The sequence below is a fragment of the Salmo trutta genome, chromosome 35, assembly GCF_901001165.1.
Source record: "Salmo trutta chromosome 35, fSalTru1.1, whole genome shotgun sequence".
NCBI lineage: Eukaryota > Metazoa > Chordata > Actinopteri > Salmoniformes > Salmonidae > Salmo > Salmo trutta.
In genome coordinates this window covers 30,397,152-30,416,366 of record NC_042991.1, presented here as the reverse complement: position 1 = coordinate 30,416,366, position 19,215 = coordinate 30,397,152, and the positions used below count along the sequence as shown (strand labels likewise).

Sequence of the window (19,215 nt, the reverse complement as noted above, 5' to 3'; positions counted from 1 at the left end):
TTATGACCCCAGCCTCTGGAATAACCTGTCAGAGAACCTGAGGGGGGCTGAAACTGTGGACATATTTAAATGAGATCTTAAAACACACCTTTCTAGCTTTGCTTTTCTTAAGGGTGCTTTTCAGTTTTTATTGTTATTCTTTAGTTTTTTTATCCTCTTATGTTTGTTGTGTAGTAAATATTAACGTTTTTTTTAAGCGCATTACGTTGCATTCCATGTCTGAAATGTGCTGTATAAATAAAGCTTGATTTGATTTGGAAGGGAAGGGTCTTAGAATCGTGGGATACTATGAGGTAGTGAGGCTTGGTCCAGACCAGTGGAAAGATCCCAATGGTGTGTGACATTCAGACTGGAGATGTGGACTCACCTCTGGAACACACAGAAACACAAGGCGACCCGGCAGGGTCAGACATAACTCATGAGTGGGACTTTCTTGCAGGGAGAGAAATGGGATGAGGCCAAATTAATGGAGCTTTTGATTCCAGATAAAGCGATGACATCAGCACAGACAGAATGTTCCTGTGTTGTGTTCTAGTTTCTTTGGGGGTTGAGTGGGTGAAAAGGCAAAGCAATCATTCCCCACTAATTGATATTTGAGACACTTAGTTTGGTAACTGTGGGTCTACACATGACTTTGACCTTGTCTTTGATTGACACTGAGTGAAAAGTTCAAGGAATAATTTGTCTGATATGTGAGACAATAAGCTTTGCTAGTGTTTATTGATACTTTTTGATTGACACTTGCTTACTTCTGATTGACAGGTGGGTGCTGTATGAGGGGATCAACTACCGCGGAGCTCAGATTCTGCTGAAGCCCGGCGAGGTGCTCGATTGGCGAACATTCAGTAGCTGGCAGCGAATCGGATCCCTGCGCCCACTGATCCAGGTAAGAAGCCATCTCAAATGTGATAACATGATTATATGGGTACACAGAGATTAAGGCCAGGATTCAATCCTAGTTTCCTTATAGAGCTACGCACTACAACAGATTTTTAAAGGTACTTTACACTTGAGCCAACATCGGCAGTGTTTACCGTTAATGTGATCTCTGCCAAAGTCAGGGAAAATACCTTTTAAAGGTGCGCTGTTGGCTTCTATAGTGCACTACTCTGTAACGGCCCCATCAATGGAGCTTTGCATAATATTCTGTGTGAGCACAGGGGCTGCATGGCAGACAGGAATACATTGACAGCATGTTGAACTGAGAACTACTTGTGGTTCATAGACAGTGAACCCTAATCCAGTGTGTGTGTGTTACCTGAGCAGCGACAGGTGCACTTCCGGTTGAGGAGCCAGGAGGGCCTTCTAATGTCTGTCACTGGGGAGATGGATGACATCAAGCTGATGCGTATCCAGGCAACGGAGGAGATGGGCGGAGTCGAACAGATCTGGTTCTATCGGGACGGACATCTCCACTGCAAGGTAGCATCGTCATGGCAACAGGGTGTTTAGAGTAAAGCCCTGCAGGGGCATACATTTTTAAGCCTTGCCCATGCCCGTGACGTTCAGACCCTACCCAGGCCCAATTGCTTCTGACAAATTTAAGGCCCTGCCCGAAATCAGAAGTAACTTCCTCCATTAGTAAATCCATTAGCTGCTCCTCTCTGTCACTCTTATCAATCCCTGCGTGCAGGCAGCTCACTCTTCCTGCACTCTACTCATGGCGACTCTGAGTCTGTGAATCCATAGCAATGGGCAATGAATGGAGGAACGCATTACGCCCCACCCAGCAGACTGTCAACCAATCGCATTCTCATGCTACATCACGTGGTTGCTAAGCTAATCATCACACAATCCCTTCTCAAAATCAGGGTGTGAGTCGAGAAACGTGCCTATTTTCCTCAATAAGTACATAATGTCACAATTCCAAAGCTATACAGATAGCAAGTTAATTATCACACATCTCCGAAGATTTGTAATGTTGTACTTCTTGTTGACAAAATTCATGCTAATGTTGGGTTTTTGAGCTAGCACCCAATTGATTCCTATTCACGCCTTAAGAGAGAGCTCTCCTTGTCCCAGAATCACCCAGAATGGACCATGTGTCCCATTGATGTAGAATGGGCAATGTACACAATGGCCGTTAATAGGATTCCAATGGAGTTTTCCATCTCCTTAAAAGTGTCTCTGGCTCTGCTCAACAAACGAAGAGACATGAGAGAGCAGTTAGCTGTTTGCTACTTTTGGTCACTCTAAACTCAAGGAACATTATACGTTTTTTTAAATGATCTTAGTTTTATATTTCACGAGGTTGAAGCACTTCTGACACCATGTTATGATCTTAGTCAGATATGACTACTGTGCAGCACAAGCAAATGGCTCAACTTCAATATGTTAGTGATGTAGTGATACCCGAGCCCATATGTAATTGATGAGAAAACAGGCCTTACCCGGCTCTAACCCGATGCATAATGTCAGGGCCCGTCGGGCTCGGGTCTGGTAGCAGAGCTCCAGTTTAGAGAAGGTGGACAGGCCAGGAAAACTGTGACTTAACAAGCACTAGAGCCTGGGGTATTTAAATCAGCCTGGAGTACTGCTGCTTCTTGGGTAATCAAACCCTTGGGGATTTGTTAAGTATTCTGTCTTGGTCTACACCTACTGTACAGTTCTTATAGTTTATGCTTCCAGAGAAGCACTCTGAACATGGCCTTGTAACTTCACATAAATTGAATGCCATCCATTTCATTGTTCATGGATTATCGACAAGGATCCTGCAACTATTTTTGGGAGTAGAACTTTAGAGTAAGCACGTTGATTATTATTTAATGAACTTAACATTTCCGACCCATGACTTCAATTGGTGAGTTTATAACAGCCTTTGTACTCCAGCTCTGGACTCCCTGCCACGTCTCACAGCATCATGCTCTATATCGCACTTATATGGTTTATTACAACACTCAACTAGTTTTTATGCTTGATGCAGGCCCATTCTTTATTTAAAGTGTGTGATTGAATGTCGGTACAAATGATTTCCTCTTTAGAGGATAATAAAGTTTTTCACTCTGTCTGTCCAGGTGCAGGAGGATTGCTGTGTGGCTCCGTGCAGCGTGGCCATGACAGGCAGTCGTATGGGCCTCTCACCTGAGCCTGGCAAACAACCCTCCTGCTGGAGCATCACGCCTGATGGCCTCATCCGCTACACCGCCAGCCCCGACCTGCTCCTGGAGGTCAAAGGTGAGGCAAAAACAACAACAAACATGGGATACCAGGTTTATATTCACTAGCCACTCCTGTAGATCTGAGAGGATTTGATAGGTAGGAGCAATATGACGACATTCCCACCCAGCCAATCAGAAGGCAAGAGAAACCTATTGCAATAATGCTTCTACCTCTTAGAGCTACATGAACTAGTCTGTGTATTGTATTGTTCACTGGTTTCACGTCATTCAGTTCTGGGGTTTTACTTAGATTAGGTAACTTGACTAGAATAATTGTGAATTAGCGACACCTTGTGGATGGACAGAGACGTGACAATGGGCTGCAGCTGGATTCAGTATCAAGTAGGCTTGTGACAAGTTTAGAGACAGACAGGCTGAATCTCAAATCACTGCCTTCTCCTCACCCCTCCATTTGCGCGCACCTCCGCCATATGCACAAGTGTCCCAAGGAAGGGCCTTCCATGCGAGTTGGTAGGGACCAGGGGGTGTTTTGGGATTCACCGATAGGCTATGAAAACCCCCCTCAAACTTGCCCCTCCTTTTCCCCTTCTTTGAGGTATTCACTAATCAGTAAGTTATTAGATAACTTATCCAGACAACGTTGCCTTAACTTAAGGCAACGTTTCCATTGTGCTTTCACTGATCCAACCTTGGCAGATCAGTGATTGGCCCAAAGAAGGAAGGGACACATTGTATTTAAACAAGGCACAACTCAAATAATTTTGTCTGTCCTTGCAGGTGGTCAACACTATGACAGAAACCAGGTGATTCTCAACGCGTTTGATCCAAACAAACCCAACCAAAGATGGACAGTGGAGATTCTCTGAGGTCTTGTTTTGAGAGGGAAGAACTAGGTGTAGTCTCTGAGGTGCAGTATGATGAGGGGCCTCAGTGCTCTGTGGCGCAGCTGCAGCGTGGGCCCCATACAAGCCTCAAGGACAAGATGCCTCAGGAACAGAACATTTGCTGCTGGAAGAGAAGCTTATATACAGTATAATCTTTCCTCTGAGGTCAACATCACATTTTCTGGATAATCTATAATATCGCATTACTTCTTCACGAACAAACAGGGACAAAACAATAGTATTCATTACTATATTATGGGAAAATGGATTCAGACTAAACTTGAAATACTTTACCTACCCTTTAATGTTGTATCTGATAATATACGAGTTTGACATTGTTACATTTTTGATGAATATGTATTTCGACATTTTATTCCCTTCTGCCATTAATGTCTTTATGTAAATAAATATGTGATGTGATTATATTTTGTTATCTAGAATAGTTGGAATAACATCTAGAATATTTGGAATAACAAATTGCCTAACAAAACATGTCATAAAAGTATGAATCAATTGCGCAGGCCAAAATGTAAATATATATTTTACTTTTCCGTAATGAATTCTCAACACACAAGACAAACCATAAGATAAATAAATGTTGCCTTACTCAAACAAGCAGTTTATCTGCAAAAGCGCAAACAATGCAAACCAAACAGTGTCTTGCAGTAGAGCTCAAGAGTTCAGCGTTCTACAGGACGGACATGGAGAAACCATATCCAGGGTCATGTCCATTAGGCAAATGTAAGAAAACTGAAACAGGGTTAGACTAACTGGAACAAAAAACAAAAATGATTTAAGTTGTCCGTTGCAAAGCGTTAAAAAAAACAACTGTTGCGTGTCTTAATGACCCAATGCTTAGTGTTGACATCACAGCGGTTTAGCTCTTTGGAGCTGCTTGCCTGACTTCCTCCCTGACTTGCTCTGAGGTGTCACTAGTCTCCCCCTCCTCTTCAGTCACTCCGGTCCCCTCCTCCTCTTGGGCCACGGTGACCACAGTCTTCCCCCTGGCGTGACCTCCCTCTACCTTCTGGAAGGCCAGGGGCACCTGGGAGAACAGGAACGTGGCCTCCACCACTGGAAGGATCTAAGGAATGACAACACCGAGTGTCTGTACACACATGAACAGTAAAAACACAATCCACCAATGAACAACCACCACAAGGAAATGCCCTAGGACTAAATGTGTAACTAAAACCAATGAAATGACTTGCTTGTTTTTGCAGCGAGCTGTGTGTATGGACCTCAACCAACCAAACTAATACATACTGCAGGAGAACCCTAAACACATTAGTAATCTATGAATACATTCAACCACCCATGCGCAAATCATCTCCAAATGAATGCACAAGCGTCAACAACAAAAAAAACGAGGGAGGGCTAGTGTTAAAAATGTGATGAGGAAGGACAATCCTGTGCCCCCCTCCCCCCACCCAACATGTTATTCTCGTCTGCGTCTCGTCATTAACAATGAATGACTGGAGATATATATTTTTTACCTTTTATTAGAAAACTAAGTAGTGAGTCACAAATATGTAAAATGGAGGTCACAAATGTTGTCAAATGTCACATTCACAAAAGCATATATTTGACCACTTGTGTTTGCAAAGAAAGAAATATGTTTGTAAAATGTTCTGTTTTAACCAGAAAAAACCTGTCTTGCATTTATTTGTTATTTATTTTTATTAATGATGACTCATTTGCTTTTGGATCATAACATATGTTGGTGAAACTATATGGGCATATTTATAGTCTGATATTTAAAAGTTGCATCTTCTGTTTGTGTCTCACAACTAATATATTTTAAACATTTTGATAGATTTCTATCTCCATACTGACAGGGATTGGGGTGTGTGTGAGGTATGTCTGTGTGAATGGATTCCTGCCACCAGCACGGCACGCCCGCTCCCCAAAATGCCATGCTGTCCCTATAATCCCTGGGACAAAGGGGTATGGATTACACCCGTGACTGGGGGGGGGCACTTTAGCGAATGGCTGCTCAGCACTGTCGGAAACCCATTCACTGTTCAAATCTGACTCATAGACCACGTACCGACACAGGGGAACGCCCACACACAAAGACAGAGGGGGACTCTGAATGTAGGACAATGCTTGGAATCTGTGGCATGTATAGACCCACCTACCTGGCTAATTTCCATCTGTACAAATGAGTTACTGTAGGATGTTATAGACTACAGAATGCAGTGGCAGTACCTTTCCGGCATCCACCAGCTGGCTGACCTCGTCCAGCGCCGGGCCGTCTGGAGCATAGAACCCCCAGCGGTAGAACACTCCGTTACACATGTTCTGAGAGGGAAAAATCTTATCGTCAAGATAATATCCAACTTCAATTCTTTATTGTCCCCAAAGGCCATAAACATACAGAAAACCGACCAGGGACTAATTATGAACAGCAAGCACAAACGCTGATGAAATGACCTTGATAATGACTGTTTGGTAGCACCATGTACTGCATTGGACACATCCTATACAAAACTGCATAGTCACATAATAATGCTAAGTTAACACGTGGTGGCATTATACTATGCGTCTCCAGAAATAAGTCAATGTGCTAGCCTGGTCCCAGGTCTGTACTATTATCTCAACACCTTGTTATGCCCAACATGTCAAGTCATTGTCATGACATGATGATGGCACAAACAGATCTCGGAACAGGCTATGAAAGTGCCACTTGTGCTCCTGACTAGTAAGGCTACGTTTGCCCACTAGAGGTCCCCATTTGGCTGTAGTCTCTCAGGTACTGTGTCTAGTCCTAGTCCCAGTCAGTCAGTCAGTCAGTCAGTCAGTCAGTCTAGTGTGACTCATGCTTCAGCCCTGCAGTGGCCCGATATGGCCAGCCAGCTGCTCACCCAGACAATAGGGCCCTGAGCCCCAGGCTTGGCAGGAAACATACAAACATACACATACAGGCATTTAGTGATTTGAGTGCCTAAAAACTGCCATTTCAGCAGCCCCCCACCCCAGTGTGTGTAACTCACAGACAGACAGTCTAGTGACTATTGTAACTCACTGCCAAAGTCATTGTCCTTGCCTACCAGGCTTGTGCTATGTAGTCCTCCCGAACAGCAAAGTCCCCTAAATTGTAATCTGTCGTGGGCAGACTACTGAAACCTGAATGGTGCCATAGATCAGTCTTTATACTATGGGCACTGATAGCCAACAAACAGCAATAGTTCCAGTGCTTAAGCTTATTTGGACCAATCACGATTTCACAGCTGTTCGTATCTTTCGAATTTCGGAAGGGGATATTCGGCCCATAGACTTGCCCGCAAAGAGAGAGGGTGGAGCTCCTCGTTCTAACATCTCTTCTCTTAACGTCTGGCCACTGAACTTAATCTAGCAGCTGACCAATTACACAAAACTTTAGTTCTGGGTTAACCAAGATTACCTAAGAATTAGCTCCACCCTGTTCCAGACCATCCATCCATTTAGTTCAGCTCCACCCTGTTCCTAACCATCCATCCATTTAGTTCAGCTCCACCCTGTTCCAGACCATCCATCCATTTAGTTCAGCTCCACCCTGTTCCTAACCATCCATCCATTTAGTTCAGCTCCACCCTGTTCCTAACCATCCATCCATTTAGTTCAGCTCCACCCTGTTCCAGACCATCCATCCATTTAGTTCAGCTCCACCCTGTTCCTAACCATCCATCCATTTAGTTCAGCTCCACCCTGTTCCTAACCATCCATCCATTTAGTTCAGCTCCACGCTGTTCCAGACCATCCATCCATTTAGTTCAGCTCCACCCTGTTCCAGACCATCCATCCATTTAGTTCAGCTCCACCCTGTTCCAGACCATCCATCCATTTAGTTCAGCTCCACCCTGTTCCTAACCATCTATCCATTTAGTTCAGCTCCACCCTGTTCCAGACCATCCATCCATTTAGTTCAGCTCCACCCTGTTCCAGACCATCCATCCATTTAGTTCAGCTCCACCCTGTTCCTAACCATCCATCCATTTAGTTCAGCTCCACCCTGTTCCTAACCATCCATCCATTTAGTTCAGCTCCACGCTGTTCCAGACCATCCATCCATTTAGTTCAGCTCCACCCTGTTCCAGACCATCCATCCATTTAGTTCAGCTCCACCCTGTTCCAGACCATCCATCCATTTAGTTCAGCTCCACCCTGTTCCTAACCATCTATCCATTTAGTTCAGCTCCACCCTGTTCCAGACCATCCATCCATTTAGTTCAGCTCCACCCTGTTCCAGACCATCCATCCATTTAGTTCAGCTCCACCCTGTTCCAGACCATCCATCCATTTAGTTCAGCTCCACCCTGTTCCAGACCATCCATCCATTTAGTTCAGCTCCACCCTGTTCCAGACCATCCATCCATTTAGTTCAGCTCCACCCTGTTCCTAACCATCCATCCATTTAGTTCAGCTCCACCCTGTTCCAGACCATCCATCCATTTAGTTCAGCGCCACCCTGTTCCAGACCATCCATCCATTTAGTTCAGCTCCACCCTGTTCCAGACCATCCATCCATTTAGTTCAGCTCCACCCTGTTCTAGACCATCTATCCCTTTAGTTCAGCTCCACCCTGTTCCAGACCATCCATCCATTTAGTTCAGCTCCACCCTGTTCCTAACCATCCATCCATTTAGTTCAGCTCCACCCTGTTCCAGACCATCCATCCATTTAGTTCAGCTCCACCCTGTTCCTAACCATCCATCCATTTAGTTCAGCTCCACCCTGTTCCAGACCATCTATCCATTTAGTTCAGCTCCACCCTGTTCCAGACCATCCATCCATTTAGTTCAGCTCCACCCTGTTCCTAACCATCCATCCATTTAGTTCAGCTCCACCCTGTTCCAGACCATCCATCCATTTAGTTCAGCTCCACCCTGTTCCTAACCATCCATCCATTTAGTTCAGCTCCACCCTGTTCCAGACCATCCATCCATTTAGTTCCGCTCCACCCTGTACCAGACCATCCATCCATTTAGTTCAGCTCCACCCTGTTCCAGACCATCCATCCATTTAGTTCAGCTCCACCCTGTTCCAGACCATCCATCCATTTAGTTCAGCTCCACCCTGTTCCAGACCATCCATCCATTTAGTTCAGCTCCACCCTGTTCCAGACCATCCATCCATTTAGTTCAGCTCAACCACACCCAGGCTATTACACATGAACTCCAAACAGCCCAGCTGCATGTAATACACACACACACACAAAGACAAACACACACACTCAGAGACAGACACACACTCACAGAGAGAGAGAGAGAGAGACACACACACACAGAGAGAGCGAGACACACACACACAGAAAGACACACACCTGCACACACACACAGAAAGAGAGACACACACATATACACAAACGGGTGAATTCCTCCAGTGTAATTTCTTCCTCATGAAATCGTTTAGAACAGTGACACCCTGCAGGGTTATTTGCACTGATTAAGCACAAACCATACTTTAATTAGGTCCAGGCCATATGGCCTAAAACTCATATCTCTATTTGTTTTCTAACTTATGGATGATTCACAATATACAGTACCAGTCAAAAGTTTGGACACACCTACTCATTCAAGGGTTTTTCTTTATTTTTACTATTTTCCACATTGTAAAATGATAGAGAAGACATCAACACTATATGGAATAATGTAGTAACCAAAAAAAAGTGTTCAACAACAAATCAAAATACATTTTATATTTGAGATTCTTCAAAGTAGCCACCCTTTGCGTTGATGACAGCTTTGCACACTCTTGGCATTCTCTCTACCAGCTTCAACTGGAATGCTTTTCCAACAGTCTTGAAGGAGTTCCCACATATGCTGAGCACTTGTGGGCTGCTTTTCTTTCACTCTGCGGTCCAACTCATCCCAAACCATCTCAATTGGGTTGAGGTCACATGATTGTGGAGGCCAGGTCATCCGATGCAGCACTCCAATACTCTCCTTCTTGTCCAAATAGTCCTTACACAGCCTGGAGGTGTGTTGGGTCATTGTCCTGTTGAAAAACAAATGATAGTCCCACTAAGCACAAACCAGATGGGATGGCGTATCGCTGCAGAATGCTGTGGTAGCCATGCTGTTAAGTGTGCCTTGAATTCTAAATAAATCACAGACAGCGTCACCAGCAAAGCACCCCCACACCATAACACCTCCTCCTCCATGCTTCACAGTGGGAACCACACATGCAGAGATCCTCCGTTCACCTACTCTGCATCTCATAAAGACACAGCGGTCAGAACCAAAAATCTCTCATTTGGACTCATCAGACCAAAAGGACAGATTTCCACTGGTCTAATGTCCACTGCTCGTGTTTCTTGGCCCAAGCAAGTCTCTTCTTATTATTGGTGTCCTTTAGTAGTGGTTTCTTTGTAGCAATTCAACCATGAAGGCCTGATTCACGCAGTCTCCTCTGAACAGTTGATGTTGAGATGTGTCTGTTACTTGATGGTTTTTGCGACTGCACTTGAAATTTTCCATATTGACTGACCTTCATGTCTTAAAGTAATGATGGACTGTTGTTTCCCTTTGCTTATTTGAGCTGTTCTTGCCACAATATGGACTTGGTCTTTCACCAAATAGAAGATAGCCCTGTATACCACCCCTACCTTGTCACAACACAACTGATTGGCTCAAACACATTAAGAAGGAAAGAAATTCCACAAATTAACTTTTAACAAGGCACACCTGTTAATTGAAATGTATTCCAAGTGACTACCTCATGAAGTTGGTTGAGAGAATGCCAAGAGTGTGCAAAGTTGTCATCAAGGAAATGGGTGGCTACTTTGAAGAATCTAAAATATATTTATTTAGTAGTTTTGATGTCTTCACTATTATTCTACAATGTAGAAAATAGTAAAAATAAAGAAAAACCCTGGAATGAGTCGGTGTGTCCAAACTTTTGACTGGTACTGTATATCTCAATTTTTTAAATGTTTTTTCTAAATAAGCTTTGTTATACAATTAAAGGTCAAATCCACTGCATTTAAAATAGTGAACTTATTTAATGAATTCAGAGCTTGTGTAATTATACTGAGGCTGAACATATGCCTTCGACAACCATAAGACCCACTTGTAATTTAATTATTTTATCAAAATAGTTGTACTTGCTTTTTTTTGCAATAATCACTAATCTGGCTTTCAGGTTTGTCTATAAAAATGTACTTTTTGTTACAAATGTAACCAGAACCATGCATAATGCACATTCACTAATAATGTAGCAGCCATTCTAGAAAATGATCACTGGTCTCATAAACAATCTCTCAAGCACAAGCCCACGTGCTAGTTAGTAGCCAGCTAATATTTATATTTCTAGTTTAGCCAACTTGGATCTAGGTATAATTTCACTAGCTCTGAATTCAGCTAACAAGGTAGAACAGTTGAATTGTTATGAACACAACCTTCTGTCCGTCTCCAACTGTTTGAATAGCGTGCTAGCCTGTCCACTTTGTTCAGATGTTGAAATCAAGTGGCCTACCTTATTTCTGAGCAGTTGAAACATAAACAGGGTTTCATTAGAAAGGTTCATTTCTCCTCTATTACAGTAAAATCATTTCTCCATGTGTTGTGGTGTACACATGACCCATTCTTTTGGACCAAACCTCAAATGCAAATAGAGAGTTGAAACCGTTTGTCAGAGAGGAAGAAGAGATCTCTCATCTTTGTTGTTGTGTGTGGTAGGGGGAGGGGCTTGGGAGAAAGAGGCGAAGCGAGAGGTGCCACTCTCGCCAAAATCTGTCCAAAATAATCCCAATGCGATTTTATGAAGTTAAGCTTTTCGTCTGCCTTGCCGCCTTTGGGACAACGACTCCCATTGTTAGGGCGGAGACATGAGCATCTTGTCATTATGTACAGATCTCTGGTGTAAATGGAAAGGTGCACAGCACAGACGGAGCGAACGAGACCAAAAAGACAACATGAGAACAAGCGGACAAACGCTCATAAAAACAAAAATATAAGTCAGAGGCCCTGGTTGAATCAGTCACATGGTGCCAACGGCCCCACCGTGGCCAAACTAAGGGCTTTCACTTATCCATTTTCAACTATTGTAAAGCATTGGCACAGATTTTATTTTTTACATCGTCTTTTCCAGCATGGTTCTAGCAATTATGTTTAATGTGTAAGCTGGCCAGCGCAGCTCAGTGGTGTGAAAAGGCCCCTGTAACCCCCACCCTGACAGAGGGGCGGGGTCGGTTGGTTTAGTCAAGTTACAATAAAGGCTTTTTTAAACTTTGACATGAGAGTGCATTGATATTTTAGGAAGTTTTGCCATGCGTATGTAACGGAGGTGAATCGGACTCAAGCTCTCGTGATGAGGTAGCCGTACCAGCGACTTGGTCGAATGGTTAAGACATTTGTTTCCCGAGCGTAAGACCGGAGTTCAGACCTCATCCGTGAGGCATCAACTTGTTTTGCTAGCTTACCGTGATGGCCTTCTGGTGCAGGTTGAGTCCTGAGTGGACGGCTCCCTCCAGCAAGCCCATGGAGTCGATGTTAAGCAGGAAGGGGGTGACCAGGGTCACGTATTTGGCCCCTGACCAGGGCTTTAGCAGGCCCAGGGCCCACTGCTCCGAGTCCCCACCCACATTGTCCAGGATCACGTCGAACCTGAGGGGGAACACAGGGACAGCGGTTATAATGAAAAAGTCTAACACACTATCATGCCAACCTGAGACACTGTATTGACTCGGGTACTTTCTTTCACTTTGTTCAGTCCAGCACGGTTCCAACTAAGATGGAGGATGTGTAACCAGGTCAGCACAGTACAGTTCTGCTTGATTCACTAGTGTAAACATGGTAAGAGAGAGCATGAGAGAAAGAGAGAGCGAGACAGAAAGAGAAAGAGAGAGAATCCGATCCACAACACTCAAGATGGTCTTAAGTACTATACCTTCATGCTATTCAATAGACAAATATAGAAGTCAACCTGAAGATAAACTGAGATGTCTAGCCAAGCCTAAGGGATTGAAGTGTGTCTTCACTCAACCACTGAGACAAGGTTAACAGGGTTTATTCTGATCAAACCCCCCCCCCCCCCCCCCCCCACCAATGGAGAGCATTTAGTCTCCCACTCTAGTCCTTGAGCCATGTTGCCATGGAAACCAGGAAGCGAATCAGTGAGTTGGTATGCCAAATCAACCTTGCTCAGCTGCGTGGGTGGGTAATGTTGTTTATGACGTTGGCCAGGGAGAGAGTCGGTGGGGAAAGTGGTATTCGAGTGGGAACGTGACTGTATGTCATTAGATTGGACCTTGGCAGCTAGCTACTCTCATGATGTCTCAGAAATATGTTAACAATCAGATCTAGAGGAGAATCTCAATGGATAAAATAGGGTTTATTTAAGATACATGATCTCTTTGAGGCACTCATTATCTTCTAGTGTTGTGGCCCTGTCTCAGTCGACACATCACGGGGTTGTAAAAAGTGTTTTAAACATTCCTTGATACACGCACTTTTACATTATTCCAACTAATAAAACCCACTTTTCCAGCAGTCCCAGCTCCGTGGCCATGTCTCCCGCCGTGTAGTCCACCACTTCATCCGCCCCCAGACCCCTCACCAGTCCCTCGGCATTGTGGGAGCAGGTCACTGTCACGTGGGCGCCCCAGGCCTTCAGCAGCTACAGAGGAAACAGACACTTAGTGAGAGAGACACCTCTCTGTGTGGGTGTGTGTTGATGTGTGTATACTCTTTATGACTGCACAAGGTCAACCAACCACTGGTGCTGGTGTGAGGTGAGTCTTCAGTGTTGGTGCTATGAGCTGCTGGTCATCCCTGAAAGGTCCTTACCTGGATGGAGAACGTTCCAACACCACCTGAGGCTCCGGTGATAAGAACTCTGAGAGAGGGAGAGAGAGAGGAGAGAAAGGAGGGGGGCAGAGGGAGCGAGAAAGAGGGGGTGGGGGAGAGAGAGAGGAGAAAGGAGGGGGGCAGAGGGAGAGAGAGAGGAGCGAAAGGAGGGGGGCAGAGGGAGCGAGACAGGGTGGTGGAGAGAGAGAGAGAGACACAGTGGGGGAGAGAGAGAGAGACAGGGTGGGGGAGAGAGAGAGAGAGACAGGGTGGGGGAGAGAGAGAGAGAGGGCGGGGAGAGAGAGAGAGAGAGGGCGGGGGAGAGAGAGAGAGAGAGAGAGAGAGAGAAGAGGAGAGAGAGAGAGGGCGGGGGAAGAAGAAGATAGAGAGAGAGAGAGAGAGAGAGACAAAAGAAGAGGGAGGGAGGGGCGGGGGGGGGGGGGGGGGGGGGGTGGAGGGCGGGGGGGCGGGGGAGGGCGGGGGGGGGAGAGAGGAGAGAGAGAAGAGAGACAGGGCGGGGAGAGAGAGAGGAGAGAGAGAGAGACAGGGCGGGGAGAGAGAGAGAGAGAGAGAGAGACAGGGCGGGGAGAGAGAGAGAGAGAGACAGGGCGGGGGAGAGAGAGAGAGAGAGACAGGGCGGGGGAGAGAGAGAGAGAGAGACAGGGCGGGGGAGAGAGAGAGAGAGAGAGGGGGGCGGGGGGGAGAGAGAGAGAGAGAGAGCAGGCGGGGGCACAAACGAGAGAGGAGAGAGAGAGAGACAGGGCGGGGGAGAGAGAGAGAGAGAGAGAGAGAGAGGGCGGGGAGAGAGAGAGAGAGAGAAGACAAGGGCGCGGGGAGGAGAGAGAGAGACAGGGGGGCGGGGGAGAGGAGAGAGAACAGGAAGGGCGGGGGAGGAAGAGAGAGAGAGACAGGCGGGGGAGAGAGAGAGAAGATACAGGGCGTGGGAGATGAGGAGAGTAGAGACCAGGGCTGGGGAGAGAGAGAAGGAGAGAGACCAGGGGCGGGGGAGAGAAGAGAGAGTACAAGGGCGGGGGGGGGGAGAAAGAGAGAGACAGGGCGGGGGAGAGAGAGAGAGACAGGCGGGGGGAGAGAGAGAGAGAGACAGGGCGGGGGAGAGAGAGAGAGACAGGGCGGGGGAGAGAGAGAGAGACAGGGCGGGGGAGAGAGAGAGAGACAGGGGCGGGGGAGAGAGAGATCAGACATGAGGTCAGGATTCAAAGAGAGAAGGTGATCCATTTATGTTCAGTGTAGCACATATAGCAGACATAGTATCGCTTAGCCGAGCGCCAGAGTGACCATCATGCAGCAGTGACGTCATCCTGCGTGACACTTAAAGTAAAGTCACTCTTGCTCAAACCAAGACCATGGTTTTTGGTATAGAGATTGGTTAGAAAGCTGCTTCAGAAGTGTGAAGTGTTGGTCTAGGGTTTGTGGCCAAAGTGGAACAGGGTGGGGACCTACCGTCACAGAGCAGGAGCGATGTCTGGGAGAGAGTGAATTTGGTCATGTATGGATGAGTGTGTACTTGCCGTTTGTTAGTGCAGTTGTTTCTGCACAGGCCGCCCGCGTTGACCAGGGCAGACAGGGCCGTGGCAGCCACGTAGGGGATGGACGCCGCCTCCTTGTGACTCAGCGACCTTGGCTTGTGGGAGACCTGAGGTGGGAGGGCACACAAATACAATTTTTTTTTATTCATACAAGGACACACACACACACACACACACACACACACACACACACACACACACACACACACACACACACACACACTAGAAGGACATACAGTAGGTACAAACTCTCACACACATCTGTCTGTGCTTAACTGTTACTCTTCCCTCCCTTTACCCTTCATTTGTTTCAGGCAACGATGGGAAAGCCAAACGACTGGAGTTGCTGCGAGGACTGGACAACAGGACAGCAGGACAACAGGACAGCAGGACAACAGGACAACAGGACAGCAGGACAGCAGGACAGCAGGACAACAGGACAACAGGATAGCAGGACAACAGGACAGCAGGACAGCAGGACAGCAGGACAGCAGGATAGCAGGATAGCAGGACAACAGGACAGCAGGACAGCAGGACAGCAGGACAACAGGACAGCAGGACAGCAGGACAACAGGATAGCAGGACAACAGGACAGCAGGACAGCAGGACAACAGGACAGCAGGACAGCAGGACAACAGGATAGCAGGACAACAGGACAGCAGGACAACAGGACAGCATGCTGAGAAGTGCCAAACTAATGATGCACCCCACAACTCAGTTCGTCTGGCTAGCCTAACTGCTGCTTTCACTGGCTCAAACTAATGATGCACCCCACAACTCACAGTTCGTCTGGCTAGCCTAACTGCTGCTTTCACTGGCTCAAACTAATGATGCACCCCACAACTCACAGTTCGTCTGGCTAGCCTAACTGCTGATTTCACTGGCTCAAACTAATGATGCACCCCACAACTCACAGTTCGTCTGGCTAGCCTAACTGCTGCTTTCACTGGCTCAAACTAATGATGCTCCCCACAACTCACAGTTCGTCTGGCTAGCCTAACTGCTGCTTTCACTGGCTCAAACTAATGATGCACCCCACAACTCACAGTTCGTCTGGCTAGCCTAACTGCTGCTTTCACTGGCTCATGGAACCAGTTGTACTGGGAGTCTTAATTAATTAAGCACACTTCTTTGCAATATGATTATATGATTACATAATTATAGACTTTCACCTCATCCAAGTTCATTTTACACGTTTTCTCAGTTGAAGCAAGGGGTCGTAGAAAGCGATGCCCCCTGGTACTTTCATTTGTTAGAAAACAGAGACATTCAAATAAGCTAATATTCTCCTCTATAACAGAGCCATTCAAATAAGCTAATATTCTCCTCTATAACAGAGCCATTCAAATCTGAAAGAAGCCCATGTTGTTTTCTATTCAGCAGACGACTGAACACCAAGAGGGGGGTCTGTCTTACAAAGACTAAGATATATTTCATGAAACAATTCAGTTTCTACATGTATAATGGGATAACACAATGAATGAAAACCTGTTTGGAAAACAATTCATAATAACAACAATAAATGCCATTTAGCAGGCGCTTTTATCCAAAGCGACTTCGTGTCACGCGTGCATTCATTTTCTGTATGGTTGGTCCCGGGAATCAAACCCACTACCCTGGCGTCGGAGGGGACACGCTCTACTAGCTGAGAACCACCCTATGCCATTGCATTAATAAAATGTACATGTAGCATACACAGTCATACACAGTCATAGTAGAATTACCTCATACTCTGTCAGATTCACCATCTCTGCCAGGCTGCCCTGCTTCCATGGAGGGATGGCCGCCCACACCTGCGAAGAAAAAAAAACACACAAAATAATATATATTTCAAACATTATATATTTTTAACACATTAGTTATTTACAATAACATCGTAATGCATACAAAAAACACAAAACAACACCGAAGTCCTCTAAAAACAAAATGAAACTTGTTACAATAAGCAGACAGGCAACCAGCAGACAGTTGGAAGGTTTGGACTAGACAAGTTTCTGCACACCACCTGCAGCCCGGCGGAGACTCAGCGGAGGAGGTAGCCTAGACGGGGCACCGCTGAGGGGGCCGGCCAAGCCACAACCACTGGGGATGGAAAAATACATTCTAAGGGTATCTCTATGTAATTCTACTTGATAAACAATGTATCAGATAATGAGTGTGACAAGTGTGGTAGAAAAAACAACACCCGTTTCATTCCTGCCAACAATGCAAATAATTTACCAGTAGGTAAAAAGTATGGCCAGGTGCGTTTTCATTCGATCAGCAAAACGGCTGTTCTCTTGAATGTCACAGGAAGGCACTGTGCCTGCCATCCCGACTCAGCATGGTTGTGTTCAGTAAACACCAAATGAAGGAACCCGAGTAAAAACTGGAGAGACAACTTGGACTTGTTCAATAACAAATGTCCATTTTCATTTTCCGTTGCAAAACGTTTTGCTACGGTCGGCCCTAATGACTGTTACTAGGCCACATCAGAGCTGCTCAACGACGTACCTCATCTCCTGGTTTGAAATGGGTCACTCCCGACCCACAATCCACCACCACGCCAGAGACATCCCGACCCAGTATGATGGGAAACTCGCCGCCATTCTGACCCAAAGACACCGGGTCCCGTCTCAGCTTCAGAAGATTTGACCCATACCCACCTGAGAAATATAAACAGACAGATTAGTAAAACAATTGTGATATAGATGCAAAATGACTCCCATGACAGCTAATGCATTACAACTGACTGAAGTCCCATAATCTTGGTTTATAAGGAAATATGACCATGAGCATATTGACATTACAGACTTATAGATACGTACTCCTCATGGATATGTCGAGAGGGTTGAGGCTTGCGGCGTGGACCTGAATTAAGACCTCACTTGCTGAGTTGACACTGGGAGCTGTGGCATCTTCAGTGAACCTCAGTACCCCATTGTTGCCATACTCGTCAATCACCCAAGCTGGCATGCTGGACCGCAAACTCGAAGAGGAGCTGAGATTTCTTCGGATGCAGCATATGATGTTCACAGAACTAGCCATCTTTGTAGTTAAAGCAAGTGCTCTTGCATGGGGCAAAAATAGCTGCCGGCAGCACGCCATGACTTTGACAGAGCCCATATCAAATGTTATTATCCACCTCCTGAAATGTCTATCAAATCAACTGTGTAGAAAAGTATAAATGGCTTCATGCACTGTCTAATGTAAGGGCTACATGTCAATAGTACGATAATTATGAATGTCAGCGTTGAGGTGACATGTAGCTATTGATTAAACATACACGCTCATAGAAATACCTTAAAGATTTAATGAATTATCATGAAGATACGAGAGTATTACCCGAAATTATGCATGAACGAAAATCCCAAAATATCTTTATCTTGATAACTAAAATCAATAAGTTACATGACGTGCCCCTGGTACATAACTTACACAACATTCGCTTCCTACTCTGTGCTCTCAGTTCCCGCTGACCTCATTCTTCTTCGTGTAGTTTTCCGGCAGACTATATCCTTTGTTGTGTATTGCTGCCGTTAACAGGTCGGAGTGTGAATTGCACATTTCCTTCACAGAGCCGAAAAGTAACAAAACATTTAGTATGCAAAGAGAGAAAAAGGAAGAAGGAAAAGAAGTGAGGCTCCACCCCAACCTCCCACTCCCTTCCCAAACCCACCCGCCTACCTAACATGTCTCCCTCCAGCCACCACTGAACTAGGCTAATAGAACTCACCAGCTTGTCATCCTAAAACCCGCAAATTAGTTATCTCTGGTTCCTTCAGCAATCCCCATGGGGAAAATAAATGGGGAAAGATGAGGGTTTTGGGAAAAACACAGAAAACAAGGTCCAATGTCAACACAGGTTTAGGATAACTTCTATGTATCAGTCAGTTAACGTGACCTTTAGGAATTA

The 19,215-nt window shown here is 45.7% G+C and overlaps 2 protein-coding genes across 5 annotated transcripts in view; one reads left to right on the top strand and one right to left on the bottom strand.

The window, feature by feature from the left end:
• Positions 1-4,426, top strand: part of LOC115175055 (beta/gamma crystallin domain-containing protein 1) — a 46,877-nt gene extending 42,451 nt beyond the window's left edge. For both annotated transcript variants that reach the window (XM_029734209.1, XM_029734208.1), the window contains 4 exons: positions 763-886; positions 1,267-1,422; positions 3,015-3,174; positions 3,897-4,426. In XM_029734209.1, the coding sequence (XP_029590069.1) occupies positions 763-886; positions 1,267-1,422; positions 3,015-3,174; positions 3,897-3,985 (529 nt within the window). In that variant the 3' untranslated portion in view covers positions 3,986-4,426. The remainder of the gene's footprint in view (positions 1-762; positions 887-1,266; positions 1,423-3,014; positions 3,175-3,896) is intronic.
• A 105-nt stretch (positions 4,427-4,531) lies between these two features.
• Positions 4,532-18,801, bottom strand: LOC115175056 (reticulon-4-interacting protein 1 homolog, mitochondrial). 3 transcript variants are annotated; one of them, XM_029734212.1, is made up of 10 exons: positions 18,738-18,801; positions 18,128-18,409; positions 17,814-17,965; positions 17,045-17,113; positions 15,303-15,427; positions 13,774-13,822; positions 13,467-13,603; positions 12,408-12,591; positions 6,215-6,307; positions 4,532-5,087 (listed from the first exon to the last, which is right to left on the bottom strand). In XM_029734212.1, exons 1-10 carry the CDS (start codon positions 18,742-18,744, stop codon positions 4,881-4,883), a joined length of 1,305 nt encoding a protein of 434 aa, XP_029590072.1. In that variant the 5' UTR covers positions 18,745-18,801; the 3' UTR covers positions 4,532-4,880. The 3 variants fall into 3 exon arrangements, with proteins under 3 accessions (XP_029590072.1, XP_029590071.1, XP_029590073.1); XM_029734211.1 differs by having other exon boundaries at positions 18,128-18,791; XM_029734213.1 differs by lacking the exon at positions 6,215-6,307 and having other exon boundaries at positions 18,128-18,792.
• Positions 18,802-19,215: the final 414 nt, after the last annotated feature.

Coding starts and splice junctions, on each gene's coding strand:
- LOC115175056 (XM_029734211.1), bottom strand. CDS start 18,425: ATGGGCTCTGTCAAAGTCATGGCGTGCTGCCGGCAGCTATTTTTGCCC. Junction 12,592..13,466: donor GAGCTGGGACTGCTGGAAAA/GTGGGTTTTATT, acceptor GTTCCCCCTCAG/GTTCGACGTGATCCTGGACA. Junction 5,088..6,214: donor AGCTGGTGGATGCCGGAAAG/GTACTGCCACTG, acceptor GTCATTCCTTAG/ATCCTTCCAGTGGTGGAGGC.